The 14,049-nt window shown below is 34.6% G+C and overlaps 2 protein-coding genes across 3 annotated transcripts; one reads left to right on the top strand and one right to left on the bottom strand.

Moving 5' to 3' along the window:
• The first annotated feature begins 5,936 nt into the window (after positions 1-5,936).
• Positions 5,937-10,768, top strand: LOC115954972 (5'-adenylylsulfate reductase 1, chloroplastic-like). Of its 2 annotated transcripts, none has more exons than XM_031072986.1 (4): positions 5,937-6,100; positions 6,655-6,750; positions 6,856-6,997; positions 9,995-10,768. In XM_031072986.1, the coding sequence occupies exons 2-4, from the start codon at positions 6,678-6,680 to the stop codon at positions 10,353-10,355; spliced, it is 576 nt and encodes a 191-aa protein (XP_030928846.1). In that variant the 5' UTR covers positions 5,937-6,100; positions 6,655-6,677; the 3' UTR covers positions 10,356-10,768. The 2 variants fall into 2 exon arrangements, with proteins under 2 accessions (XP_030928846.1, XP_030928845.1); XM_031072985.1 differs by having other exon boundaries at positions 5,947-6,100; positions 9,992-10,768.
• Positions 10,769-11,600: 832 nt separating this feature from the next.
• On the bottom strand, positions 11,601-13,077 carry LOC115954416 (aquaporin SIP1-1-like). Its single transcript, XM_031072266.1, has one exon. It carries the CDS (start codon positions 12,749-12,751, stop codon positions 12,032-12,034), a length of 720 nt encoding a protein of 239 aa, XP_030928126.1. The 5' UTR covers positions 12,752-13,077; the 3' UTR covers positions 11,601-12,031.
• Positions 13,078-14,049: the final 972 nt, after the last annotated feature.

The following is a 14,049-nucleotide window of genomic DNA, read 5'->3' as shown; positions in this document are numbered from 1 at the left end:
CCATGCTGTCCAGCTTTTCCCAACCACTTTGATGTGAGGATTGACAAGACGAGTAACCACCCCGAACAAGGAGAAACGGACACGTAGGTGAAGAATGGGAAGGAAATACTAGTATAAAAGGGAAGCTCGTTGCATTGACAGGGGGCCTTCCCGGGGGGAACCAGAAAAGAGGGGGAAGACGAACTCATAAAAAAGGAGGACGGTGAGGGCGAGACGCTCCTCGGACTAAGTCCGAGGAGATAGATCTTCACACCACATCCGTGTAAGGCTTAGACATGCAGGCCAAATCCACCTTCAAATGGGCTCCCATGAAAATCCTGACTAACCCGTTACCTAACGACCAAGGTCTAGCCTTTCCAAACCCACTCTCTACGAATCATATTGTTCGGGCCTTTTACATATGAGCCCAAAGTCATCTTTGGGTCGTTAAAAATCGTGTCCCTACAGTTATATATCTACAAGCTAATTAAAAGCTCATTTTGTGAAGGAAAGCTTGAAATCAATCATGTCCATATTTTATGATGATTGTTTAAAAATCAAGTCAAGACATCAATTGGAATGGTTTTTTTATTTTTATTTTATTTTAAATTTAAAGACATTTCTCTCAATAAGATTTTTAAAAAAAATATTTAATTCTATGTTTTTTTAATAATGCTATGTTTAGTTTGTTTTTACTTAAGTAAAGGGTATTGTAACTAAGTGGCATTACTTGCTCCCATTTATAAAGAAAATTATGGTTCAAATTCCTTTCTCCACCACTATTGTAACTATCAAATTCTCAAAAAGAAAAAAAAATGTTTATTTCTATTTAGGTGCTCTATATATATAAATAGAGGATTTTGATTAATTTGCAGCTCTTGAGCTGCTTGTACTTTATATTTTTAGTTTTTTTTTTTCTTTTTGTTTTTTTTTTTTTAGCATAAGAGATTATGATTTTTTTTTTTTGGGTGAAAAAAAGAGGTTATTATAGTTTTAGTTGGTTTAAAATAAGAATTTTTTTTTTTAATGGAAGGTTTAAAATAAGAAGTTATTCATCTGAAAAAATTAAAATAAAATAAAATAAAAGAAGAAGAAAATATTAGACCCTCAATTTCAAAATGCGATTATAATATTAATTGTGTCCTTTTTTATCAGTACTCTGTGGCCTACGTCGAACATGATGAGCAGCATTTGAGAGTCACTCATAGCCATCCACATTTCTTTTTATCAAACTCAATGTACTCGTCTTTTCATTGTCCCAATTTTTCAACTCTGTGCTGATTTGTTCGACCCTTTTGCAGAGTCACTTCTTTGATTTTCCACATAAAGATTCAAATCCGGCTTCTGTTTTAGATATATATTGGTAATTCCATATCTGTGGTCTGCCCCCATTGATGAAGCCATGAAGGTGATTTAAGAATTACCCCCCACACATGAGTGTAGCTCATCTCTGCTCATGTAATCATTGCTTAATGCAAAAATGACACAATATGAATCTCTATGCACCTGGACTTCAATTATAGATATAATATACTGAATTAAGTCCCCGAATTTAACACGCTACCAAATTACCAATAGTCTTTAGAAAATAAATAAATAAATAACAACAATAAAACAAAAATGTGATTGGCTATTTGAACTTACAACGTGGTTTTTAAATCTATTTATTACTACACATTTTGAATTGCTAGGCAAGTAGATTTGTGACAATGTTTCGTTTTATTTATTCTTGTGGGTTGTAGGGCCAATAGATTTAAGGCAGTGAGACGTATTTTAGTGCCTTTGAATAACTTTTGTAAAGGTTAGCACTAAGGCAAAAAGGTTGTGCTCGCTGGCCGCTGCTCATTGATCATTGATGCAGCGGTGCCGTGCTCACTGCTCATGGCACCATGGCCACAAAATTAATTACACCTTTTGTCCTACAATAAATAATCATTTTTTCTATTTTGGGTTGCTGCTTAAAAAGAATAAATAAATAATAATAATAAAAAGGTAAATGCTCAATTTCTTATATTTTATTTCCGAAATCTTCGTTACTTCAAAATAATTGACATTATAAAAAGGAGTAATGTTACAATCATAGATTTTTTTACAATATTTTTACAAACCGTTAATGTGATAAATTTTTGCTAAGTCTTATTCAGGCCTACAACTGATATTACTTTTTACTTACTAATAATCATTCACTCCATTAACAATTTGTAAAATAGTTTGTACCTTTAGTACAACTCTATTAAAAGATGTTTATATTAATGGTACCTTTAGTACCACTCTTTTATAATACATGAGAAAGTTTGAAAAACAAATGTTTGTGTGTGTGTTCAATCAATTAATTAGTAAATAAAATTTAAATTAGACAATTTGTAAGTAAAAAACACTTTCCTAATTCAATTAGAATTTGTTCAAAAAATACATATCAAATCTAATTTCATTAGAATTTATCTAGTATTAGGTTGCTTAATTAAAATAAATAGTGAGTTTTATTAGTTTAAACTAACATGATTTATAATTATTTGTAATTCTAAAAATCAAACTAAAAATATTTATTATGATGATGATGTAGAAAAATATGAAATTAAAAACTTATATGGCAACATTAAAAGAAAAGTTAACAAAAATTCAAATGTTTCCATATATATATATATATATATATATATATGGAAACCCCTCTACTCGTCATTGATCGAATGAGCTAAAGGCCAGTCATTGTCCCACCTGATCTTGTTTGTTTATAAGTATAAAATATGGATTCTTTCATTCCCAGTCCTCTCATCCTGAAAGGAACAAGCAAGAGACAACGCTAACTGGAAAAGGAAGGGGAAGGAAAGCAGTGGTTAGAAAAGAAGTAGTAAACAGTTGTCAGAACTGGTTAGCGGTAGTAGATCAAAATCATTTGTTAAGTTGTGCAAAGGACAATTGCATTGCCTCAAAATATTACTTTTTGAACAGGGATGTTGCTAGGGATGGCAATTTAGATCCGACCCGCGGATACCCGACCCGGCCCAACCCTAATGGGCCAGATTTTACCCGGCCCGATAAAGAATAGGGTCGGGTATGGGTTTTAAAAAAAAAACCCGAAGCGGGTCCGGGTCGAGTCCGAGTTTTATCAAAAAACCAGAAACCCGACCCGGATAAGACCCGGTTATATATATATATATATATAATTACTAAATTACCCTCACATATATATATAGTTAAAACCCTAAATTTTTCTATTCCTCTCCTCATTTCAGCTCCGCCTCTCCCTCTTCATCTCTCAGCTCTCTCACACACACGCCTCCCTCACTTTCCTCTCCCTCTCTCCTCTCCCACTCTCACTCACTCACTCTCCTCTCCTCTGACCACCACAACCACAACCAAGCCTCACTCACTCTGCTCTCTTCTCACCACGACAGCCCCAACCAAGCCTAGAAAACCCGTACACTAGCGATGCAGGTGCAGCATCATCCGATGGACATTTCATACTCTACATTTCCTTCACCCTCTGATCAAAACCCCCACTATTCCTCAGCGAATTCAAAGCCACCAAACCCCCAAACAACTTGTCATTGAAGAATATCTATCAAATCGCTGTACTGTCTTTGCAATTCAACCGAGAAAAGAAGCTGAGAAAATGGGTTGGTTTGTTAGATCTTGGATCCGTTTGAATGGCAAGAAAATAGTCGAGAAAATATTGTAATTATTTTTATTTAAACATGTATATTCAATGATTTCTGTGTTTGTGATTTTGGGATTTTTTTGTTTGTGATTTTGGGTTTGTTAATCGTGATTTTCTGGCTTTGTTTGGTTACCGATTAAGTGTGAGAAAAAAGAGGAATAGTTAGTTTTGATAGATTGCATTTTCAGGAGGAAAAAAGAGGAAAGTGTGATTAGATTTTCATTAGACTTTGTTTAGGCTTCAATCCTCTTCTTCTTCTCTTTTTTTCTTTTTTTCTTTTTTTTTTTTTTTTTGGGTTGGGCCCAAATCTGGTTGGCCTAAACAGGGCCCGTGGAGCCCTGCGGGGGCGGGTTCGGGCCCCGGAAAAAAATCCGTTTAGTAAACGGGCCGGGTCCGGGCCGCAGGCTAAGACCCGCAGGTCGGGTCCGGGTATGGAAAAACCCGGCCCGAACCCGACCCGTTGCCATCCCTAAATGCTACACACACAGCATAGGCTTTGGATTGTAGATCATTCTGTCTCATATGATCCTCTCTCAGTTGGATGTTGGTCTAGCCTACTATGAGGATCCCGTATCCAGTAACCCAACCTTAAAAAAGGGCATAAAAATGTCTTGTTTAGGTTGGAGCTATGAACCTTATTATTTTGAAAAAGGGAAGGGGCTTTTTCAGCTGGTGCACTTGAAGAAGTGAGCCCATATCAGAGAAAGCCATTGTGCGCTAGCCCCTTTCTATTAGTAAGGTTGTCAAAAGGCTAAACTTGAGTTCCTTTATGAAAAAACTAAGAAAATAGGGGTAAGCGGGCGCTAACGAGCAAGAAAAGGCCCCTCTGCTCGTCATTGATCGAATATAAGGCTATTTCCTCCGGGGTGCTTTTCCCCCTCGTGATTGGGTTTTCGTCCTTGCGTCCTTGTATTCCGATTGTTCTTACCGAGCTAGCAAATCTAAAGTCTTTCCTTTTGTTTGCATGGCATTAATTAAATACTATCTCTATCTTGTGGATGGTTCATTTTGATCGTTACGAACCAAAGAATCGGGCCTAGAAACTCCAAACATGACATGAATGGGTAGTTAAGGCTTTTTATACCTATGTTAGCAATAGATTGGTAACAATATTGAAAAAGTGATATTTGTAAAAGAGATAGGCGGAATCACGCTTTTAGCCATATTCCTAGGGTCTTTCTTTTGGACAGACAGCCATTGGTTAGAAGATGTTCGAAAGCGGGGTTTCTGGATACCTTATCCATCGCACCGTCGAAGTCAACTCTTTGGTGAAAATCCTGACATTGAGGTAACCCCGCCAGTTTCTATTCTGAGTCTCTGCTCTTTCCCTATCACTGGCTTTAAGTAGATCATCCTCACACGGGAAGATGAACATTGAAAGGGCGAAGGGTAGCGACGGGTTGTAGATGTTGATTTTGGAGGTCGTGTACTTTAGTTAGAATGCTATTGACACAGTTGAAGCTTCTACTTTTCTTTGGTCCCAACATGACCAACAGTAGATAACACACAAGTTATGACAACCCTCACACGAGAGCCAAAAAGAAGGCTTCCAGACTAACTCTACTTCTTGCAGCTACTTCCTAATAATAAGATTGAGTCTTTAACCTAATAACCGCTTTAGCTCACGCTCCCCCTCTTGATTATCTTATTAAAGATAATCAAGTAATTACAACAAATTAAAGCTGAAAAACTTAAACACTCTACCATCCTTTAAATTCAATTAACTCAATTTAGGGCTTAGACTAAATTTTGTCAATTTAAAGGTATATTGATGAATGAGTGTGCACACTATTAAATGCAAAAACAAAAATCTTAACAATGAAATTAGTGAGATAGAGAGAATATTTTTCAAATAATTGTTAAGAAATTAGAGTGCCAACCTGGAGATACATTATTTAATAGGAATCCCAATTAAACAACAAAAATTTACACACATGCTTCCTGTTCCTGTCAAGAAATTAGAAAATTGTTACACCAGACATTTTGCAAATTTTAATCTGATTGGAATTAGAGTACAAATTGCCTTGAAAAAAATGAAAAAATAAAATAAAATACTTGTTGAGATGTTGAGTGATCTTGACCATCCAACATTGAAGACTTTATTTATTCTTCTTTGTAAAAAGAGGTTGGGGAGCAATGAAGCTGGCTTACGAGGAGAGAGTAGTGCATCTGTGCATGCTTGGACATATCCGCGTGTCCTATGACTCTCAAGTCTCAAAGTACTGTTAATAGGATTCGTACCATCCCAGGGAAGTGTCTAGGTTCAACGAACCTAACAATACCACTACTCTCCCTCCCACCTGAATAGTTATTTAACCCACGAGACACAAAGAAAGAATGACAGTGACAGAGAGAGAAGCGTGCTTTGCTAGCTAGAATTCCTTCTTTTGTCTTTGTCTGTTGCTGCCTCTTCTTTCACACTTGTTTCATCTTCTTCTTCTTCTGCAATCTCTCAGCTAAATGGTATTTTTCTTTTTTCTTCTTTTTCATTCTTTTTCCTTTTACTTGTTTATGTTCTTACTGATCATACACTTGGTTATTGTCCTGATGCATAATATATATATACACTGTAATATTTAGTTGCCTAAGTTTTTGGTTTTTTTTTTTTTTTTTTAAATTTTTTACGAGGGGTAGCCTTATTTTTTTATTTATTAAAGTGGAACAAAGCTTCATTGCAGAAGGGGTTTTTGTTTTTTTGTTTGTTTCCAAATCCAGCAAAGAGATATTATTCTTTCTTTTTTTGATCTTAGATATTATTCTTTCTTTAAAAACTCATGATAAAAGGGTTTCAAGTAATAAAAAAAAAATTCAGGTTCTTACAGAAACTATTTTCTCAATCTAAACAAAACCAATTAAGTAGTTTTTCTTTGTGTTTGTTGTTGTTGTTGGTGATGATGATTATAATGATTTTGCTAATTTCATGGTGGTCTTAATTATATGCATAAATATTATGATTGGCCTACAAATTGGCTCTCGCATACATTTAGTTTCATTACTTTTTGGAGTAACTTTGACAGGTACTAGCGAAGGAAGATATTGGATGAAACCCATTCATGTAGAGCCTAAGAGGAGCGAGCTAACAGTTCCTCTAGCAACCACATTGGCTACTCCTGGTATGTTTGATTCTTCATGGAATTTAAAGAGCGCGATACGAACATTATTTATGTGGGGTCTGATTGAATTGCACTATGGTTTTCTTTTTATATGATATCTTGTAGTGATGGTTGAGAAGGTTGATGAATGTCCCAAAAATGATCATACTGATAAGCTGGCTAAGGATCTTCAAGGAGCTTCTCCCCTAGAGATTGAAAAAGATGATCGTTTTGAAAAAGCCGGAGATGATGCTACTGTAACTTTAAGGTATGTTTATTATGTCCTTTTCTTTGTGAATATGCTTATTAACATGCCTCCAAGTAGTCAATCTTGAGGCTTTCTTCAGTTGATATCGAAGAATTTATTTCTTCTTCCCAATTGTGAAGCCATGTTAGTTTATTCAAGAAAAAAGAGATATAGTATATATACATATAAACAAGTTTGGCATCTGTCCCGTGCATTTAAGTACCGGACATGACACTTGTTCAAAATTAGTCACGTGCCAATCTCCTCTCCCATCAATTGCTGCAGTGCATTGGATGACCTTGCCCTGGAGGTCTACTCTATTGGCATGATGCTTTAATTCGTCTATAAACTTCCATTCTTATTAGTTACTACATGTTAGTTTATTCAAGAAAAAAGAGATATACATTACTGAATGTTAGTTTATTCAAGAATAAAGAGGTATAATACATCCTTTTAAACATTGAAGTGTGTGTATATATATATATATATATATATAAACGTATTTGGCTTATGTATCGTGCATTCGAGTACTGTGCATGATACATATCTGAAATTAGCCACATGTCAGTCTCTTATCCCATCAAGTGCTCTAGCACACTATATGGAAGCCTTGTCAAGAGGTATACTCTGTCTGCATATGATGCATTAATTTATATATAAACTTCCATTCTTGTTAGTTGTTAGTTGCTACATGTTATTTTATTCAATAAAAAAAAGATGAGATACATGGTTTTAAAAATCGGATCAGGGACAGAACCGAATTTGTCTCCAGTTCTTGATTTTTACCAATTTTTGACTGATTTTTCCAGTTATTCACTGAGTTTAGGCTTTTTTTGGGACGGGACTGGTCTTCGATTCTTGGTTCAACCGGTCGGTTTGGTTCGGTTTTTAAAAACTGAGATATAATACATCTTTTTGAATGTAGGAGTGTGTGTGTGTCTATATATATATATATATATATATATATATATATATAAAAACGTGTTTGCCTTCCATCCATACATTTAAGTACTAAACATAACACGTCCAAAATTAGCAACATGTCAATCTCCTATCTCATCAACTGCTCTAGTGCACTAGATGAAAGGTCTATACTGTCAGCATGATACATTAATTCATCTATAAACTTTCCATTCTTATTAGTTACTACTCGTTCATAGTTAACATGTTTGGCGTCTCACCCAAATGTGAATTTGTCAAATATATATATATATATATATATATATATATAAAAAAACGTATTTGGCTTCTGTCCATATATTTGAGTATTGAACATAACACGTCCAAAATTAACAACGTGTCAGTTTTCTGTCACATCAACTACTCTAGTGCACTGGATTGATGGAAGGTCTACTCTATTAGCATGATACATTAATTCATCTGTAAACTTCCATTCTTATTAGTTAGTACTCGTTCATAGTCTGAGGCAACACTACTCTATATATTCAAGGGGTTCAAATGAACCCCTGACTTCAACCCCAAAAAAAAAAAAAAATTATATATATAAATTTTTTTTTGTTAGTTTAATACTTTAATTTATTTTCAAAAATATTTTTGCACACCTGACTTAAATTTTACACATCCTTATTATAAGTATTTCCAACTCTAAGAGTAAAGAGTAGGTGTTTGTGAATTGTAAGTGTCACTCTTTTTTATAAATTTATATTATGTGTGAGTGTGTCTAATATTGATTATGTGCATTACTTTTTGTTATAATGTTATTTGTGTGAATTATGATGTGTGTGGACGTTTGTGTGTATGATATAAATATAATATAAATTTATATAATTTAATAATTAGGAAATAGAGATGGTTTCTTACATATGTGTATGTTGTTATCATGTTATAATAACTTTTTGTTATAAAGTTAGTAAAATTTAAGAAAAAAAATTGTAAAGTTAATTAGTGTTTGTCCAAGCATCTAATTGGTTAAGTAGACACATAATGTATAATTTTATATATAAATAAGTGTAGTTATGTGCGTCAATAATTAATACAAAGCTAATGAGTTTAGTTTAGTCATTTAGTTTAAAATATTTTTATAAAAACAATAACAAATAGATAATAACAACTGCATAAAAATAAAATTGTTAGATAAACTTAACAAAATAAAATACTCATAGGCTCATAGCTACCCACATTGGCAATAGATACTCATAATGAATTATCATATAACAATTCAAAATTTGAAAATTTGTAGAAGAAAATCATAAAACTTCATGTATTATTATTATTATTTTTTTTTTTTTTGTTGATAACTCAATATATTCAAGTTTTTGTTTTTATTAAAAAAATTTAATGACCCTCCAAACAAAATTCCTAAAACCGCAACTGTTCATAATTAATATGTTTGACATCTCACCCAAATGTGAATTTTTCAATTTCAAATTTAATCAATAAAATATAATGGATAATGCAATAGGTACTAGATATTAAGTTATAATTATAACTCAAACATACTAAAAAGTAAGACATTATTGGTGGAGAGAAAATTTTTTAGTACGGCATTGAATAGTAAGGAATAAAGGGTTCATATCAGCACGAATTTAGAAATTATTAAACATTGTTAATAAGCCAGAACTTTGGACACAAATATCTGGTGCATATAAACAAAAGCAAAAGAATAGGAAATCGAACAAGCTCGGATTTGCTAAAAAGAGAGAGTCATTACACATTAACTGATAGCTAATATATAAATTTTGTTTTTCATAATGCGTAAGCTACATATTGTTGACCAGCCTGCATGCATCACTTAACTTCTGCTATTGTTGTCCTAACAAGTAACAACAATGCTGCAGAGTACAAAAGTACCAATAGTTTTCAAGAAAATAATGATATTGATGGGATAAAAAGTAAAAGGAAAAATGACACACAATTTTCTTGATATAACGTAATGTTTGTGAATTTTGTCACTATGCCTTTGTCTATTATTCAGTACTTCTAGAATAATTTATGAACTTTTGTCACAATGCCTTTGTCACTAATTTAACATGGAACCTACATCTGGTTGTGCAGTAGAGCTGAGGATGTCACTTTGATTGAAGCATGGTTATTTGAGGCTGGGATCACTGGCCTAAAAGAATATCAGTCCTCGGAAACTACAGAAGGCACTCCGGTTATTCAAGTAGACCCTTCATTTGAAGGAAGAGATGGTGAGATTGGCATATTGTTGAAGTCGAATGCAGTGGCAGATGTGGAAAACCAAGAATACTGGAGCTTCCTTCTAGCCATAAATGTGCTATTTAACAGTATTCCTTTTCATGGATATAATTCATTTGGGTATGAGAAGGAAGGGATGTGGTGGTGGGAGGAAACGGATCAGGCTAAGGAGTGTGGCCTATATAAGGCTATGGAATTGGATCATTTGACGGTCTTTTGAGAATGGCTTCCTTTGATCTTCTTGTACAGAACTAGAATCACTGAGCAGCAGTGAGATGCATCCATTTAAGTGCTGCTTTTGCTGCAATGTGCTTGGTAATGATCCTATGTTCTTGTACTTACAATAAGAAGAGTTCCCCTTTACAACTTCAAGTTTGTAACCTTTTGTGATCGTGAATTGCAGACTGTAAACATGGTCCAAAAGTCTATCTGCCCCTTTGTCCTTGTGTTTTCACAAAACTAAATAGTGGAAGGCAAACATAGGGAGCATTAATTAATTGTAGTGGTAGTGATGAATTTACTCATCCTATCGTATCTTAAACAAGAATATGCTTGTTAAAATTAGAAGTTTCATGTACTAGAATATTGTGAGTTTTCTTTTCTTCAATGGTGAGAAAGACTTCCAAGTTTTAATTTTAATGTTTATGATATATATTATTGTATATTGTATGCCTTTTCTTGGCTACGTTTCGTGTGCTTTTTCCAAACTCGAATATAATTTTGCTTTTCCCCTTTTTGATTGAATAAAATTTCCCCTTTTCCCTTTTCAATTGTCAACTATATTAATCCTCAATCTCAATCTTTTGCGAGAGTTAGAAAAATTATATTGAAAATTTTCTGTGCAAATTTTATCCTACAACCCAGCCTCTCATCCATTATTTGATTTGATTGTGAATTAAGATTTGATTGTGAATTAATCTCCAAATTAACGGTGATGAGCCTGGATTTGAAGACACTTAAAATATGGTTTACAAAATAAAAGCGGCATATCACGGGTTTGAGAATATAAATTAGCATTTTCAAAAATTAAAATAAATAAATAAATTGGGAGACCTAGTACACATGGTTCTCACACTACTAAGATCCGTTTAGTAAAACATCTTAAACACATATTTTTAGTTTTTAAACAATATTACACTATTTTCATTCACACTTATTTTAAAAAAATACAAATAATATTACTTAAACTATCCTACCAAACAAACAGATCTAATTTACTACATGGTACTGGAGATCTGATGGGTAAGCAGTCTTACTTCTTTTCATTTTTTTTTTTTTTTTTTAAGGCTAATTTCAAGACTCAATCGACACTTGCCATTACACTAAAACCCGAACTGTTTTTGTGAAGGGGTACGACCTTAAAATAGAAGAACACTGATTATCCCCAAGTCTAAATCAGCACAAATTAAAGGAATGCAGTTGGAAAAGAATTCCACAGAATGGACTAAAAAATGCAGGTAAGCAATAGTTTTGAATGATATATGCACTATGTAAAGCCCATGGAACAGTTTTATATTAAGGAGAAGATTCATATTACAGAATTGCTTGTTTGGATGCCTCGAATTCCCATATGGCAACTTACATGACTGGGACGATTTACTCCTAGTTCCCTGTAGTCTTGATTACCTATGAGCAGCCAAACCAACCCACGCATGCTGTCCACTGAATCAAGCTAGCTCAAACATTCAAATTGCCCTGTACGCTTTCACATCTTCTTCAGTTCCAGCATAATCCCATTTCTTTGGAAGCATAACATATATACTCCTTAGTTGACATATCATATCACTGTTTCTTAAGCTATAAAGCTACTAAAGCTGAAAAGAAGAAAAGAAAAGAAAAGAGAAGGAATTAAGCTCTTTAAGACATTTGACAAGAGCTCATACAAATTTTGTATCTTCAGGCTTTCTTCTGCTTGATTGGTGACAGAAAGAGAAATCGAAAGATCGAAGCAGCCAAAGCTGATCCAGCGAAGGGACAAATCCAATAAACATAAAAATGTTCCCAACTGTTATGTCGATCGTTCACAAATGCCCAGCCAAAGGCGTTGGCTGGATTCATGGAAGGCCCTGTATAACCAGACCCTGCAACAACCAAACCCATTGTAGCCACAGCAATCAACCACACCTTCAAAAGTGGGTTTTTAGGACCCCGGATCACAATAAAAAGGATAGTAAAGTTAATCAGAAAAGTCAACACCCCCTCTGCTATGGCTCCAGTATGCAAGTCCACTCGCAAAAAAGGTCCCTTTAGCCTGGGCTTGTATTGGCTTGGCATCAATTGTAGTATAGCCTTGGCACCACCCACTCCACCAGCCGCCTGAGCCGGAAAGCGAGCGGCCAGGGAGATAAGAGAGGATTCAGGTTTAAGACCTGCTGTGTAGAACGAGAGAGTAGTGGATGGATTGAAGCTAGCACCACCCAAGGCTGCGCCAATTATGCTGAAAGACAACACAAGAATGGTGGAGATGTTGGTGGTGATGAAAAAGCCTGCCAATGGATTGGCTTGAACACCAAGGTATGTAGCTATGATAGTAGTAAGAACTCCCATCAATGGTGTGCTGAACACCCACAAGGATGTCAATAAGGCATCTCCTATTGCCTCCTTCACCACGCCCATCTTTCTTTCTCTTCGCTCTCTCTCTCTCTCTCTCTAGCTTTAACTGCCTTCTATTATCAGCACTTTCTATGCCTATGTATTGTCTGTGTCCTTCTACAAAATAAGAGTTGAAACAAAATAGCTAACTGGGAATTTCAGCATGGCTCAAAAAGAAACTAAAAATAAAAATGGAGATGCTTACAAGCTTGAAACTTTGTTCTATTGGTGGCTAGTACAGTACCGTAAGCTTATCTTTAAGCCGTTCACTTTGAGGCCTCAAAAGAACTTTCACACATCTCACCTACCCTCCTTCCCATTCTTACTCACTATCTACCCAAAAACTGAAAATAAAAATAAAAATAAAAAAAGTAAAAAACAAAACATGAGTGACAGGCGTGAACTTTTTTTTATTTTTAATGGAAGGTACAAACAACGTGGTGTAAAGGGTGATTTATACTAGTCCATGAGAAAAGTGACGCATTTTGTCGCAAGTCCAAGATAATAAGTATTAAGTACAATTCTATTCAACATCTATTGCTTGGATCTGTGATGCTTCAGCTAAAGTGACAGGAATTGTCATAAATTCTTGTAATCAGTCAATTGGGTGGGTGTATCACATGCCAAAGTCATGATTCCCCTTCAAATGCAACACTAGCCTCGATGCTAATTTCGCTGCTCCAAGCCCACGCCTTTTGTGGTCCTAACCTAAGCCGTTAACATATTTAAAACATTTAATATGTGCATCTGATTCAAGTAGTTGTAACTAACTAGTCGAGGAGGTGATTTAGTTGGAATCCTACATTCAATATGAAGTCGTAGAATATTTTACAATGAGTAATTTGCTATTGCATACTTTTACTCACTTTTTTTCATTAAATAGTGTGTGCAAAATAAGCATTACTCTTCTTCAATTTGAGGAAAAAAAAAAAAAAAAGAAGAAGATTCTTAGGTTTAATATCAAAAATGGATATTTAGGGGAGGGAGAGAGAGAGAGAGATGTGGGTTCTTGTGTGGAACTTATGGTATGATCCACACTCCCATTGAGAGGAGGGAAGACTCCTCTAGTATAAGTGAATAATATCTCCTTTCATTAGAGACTTAAAACACTTGGGTAATTTCCCAACTAGTTGAAGTTACAAGTATTAATGTGCATGGGTCGAGTTGAGGGGGAGTTTTTCAACCCAACTCATTATAGTGAGTTAAAAAAATTCAACCCAACTCAGTCCATCACAGGGGTCCAACCCAACCCATGTAAATCAAGTTGGACATTTTTTTTAATTACTATTATTATTAAATTGAGTATTAGAAGTTTATAACAC

This window comes from Quercus lobata, chromosome 8, assembly GCF_001633185.2.
Source record: "Quercus lobata isolate SW786 chromosome 8, ValleyOak3.0 Primary Assembly, whole genome shotgun sequence".
Classification (NCBI taxonomy): domain Eukaryota; kingdom Viridiplantae; phylum Streptophyta; class Magnoliopsida; order Fagales; family Fagaceae; genus Quercus; species Quercus lobata.
Note: the sequence above shows the minus strand (reverse complement) of the source record. Positions and strands in the feature narration are given on the sequence as shown.

Excerpts from the sequence above, each read along its gene's own strand:
- LOC115954972 (XM_031072985.1), top strand. The coding sequence starts at position 6,678 with ATGAAACCCATTCATGTAGAGCCTAAGAGGAGCGAGCTAACAGTTCCT. Across the intron at positions 6,751-6,855 it reads AACCACATTGGCTACTCCTG|TGATGGTTGAGAAGGTTGAT; the intron begins GTATGTTTGATT and ends GATATCTTGTAG. Across the intron at positions 6,998-9,991 it reads GATGCTACTGTAACTTTAAG|TAGAGCTGAGGATGTCACTT; the intron begins GTATGTTTATTA and ends CTGGTTGTGCAG.
- LOC115954416 (XM_031072266.1), bottom strand. The coding sequence starts at position 12,751 with ATGGGCGTGGTGAAGGAGGCAATAGGAGATGCCTTATTGACATCCTTG.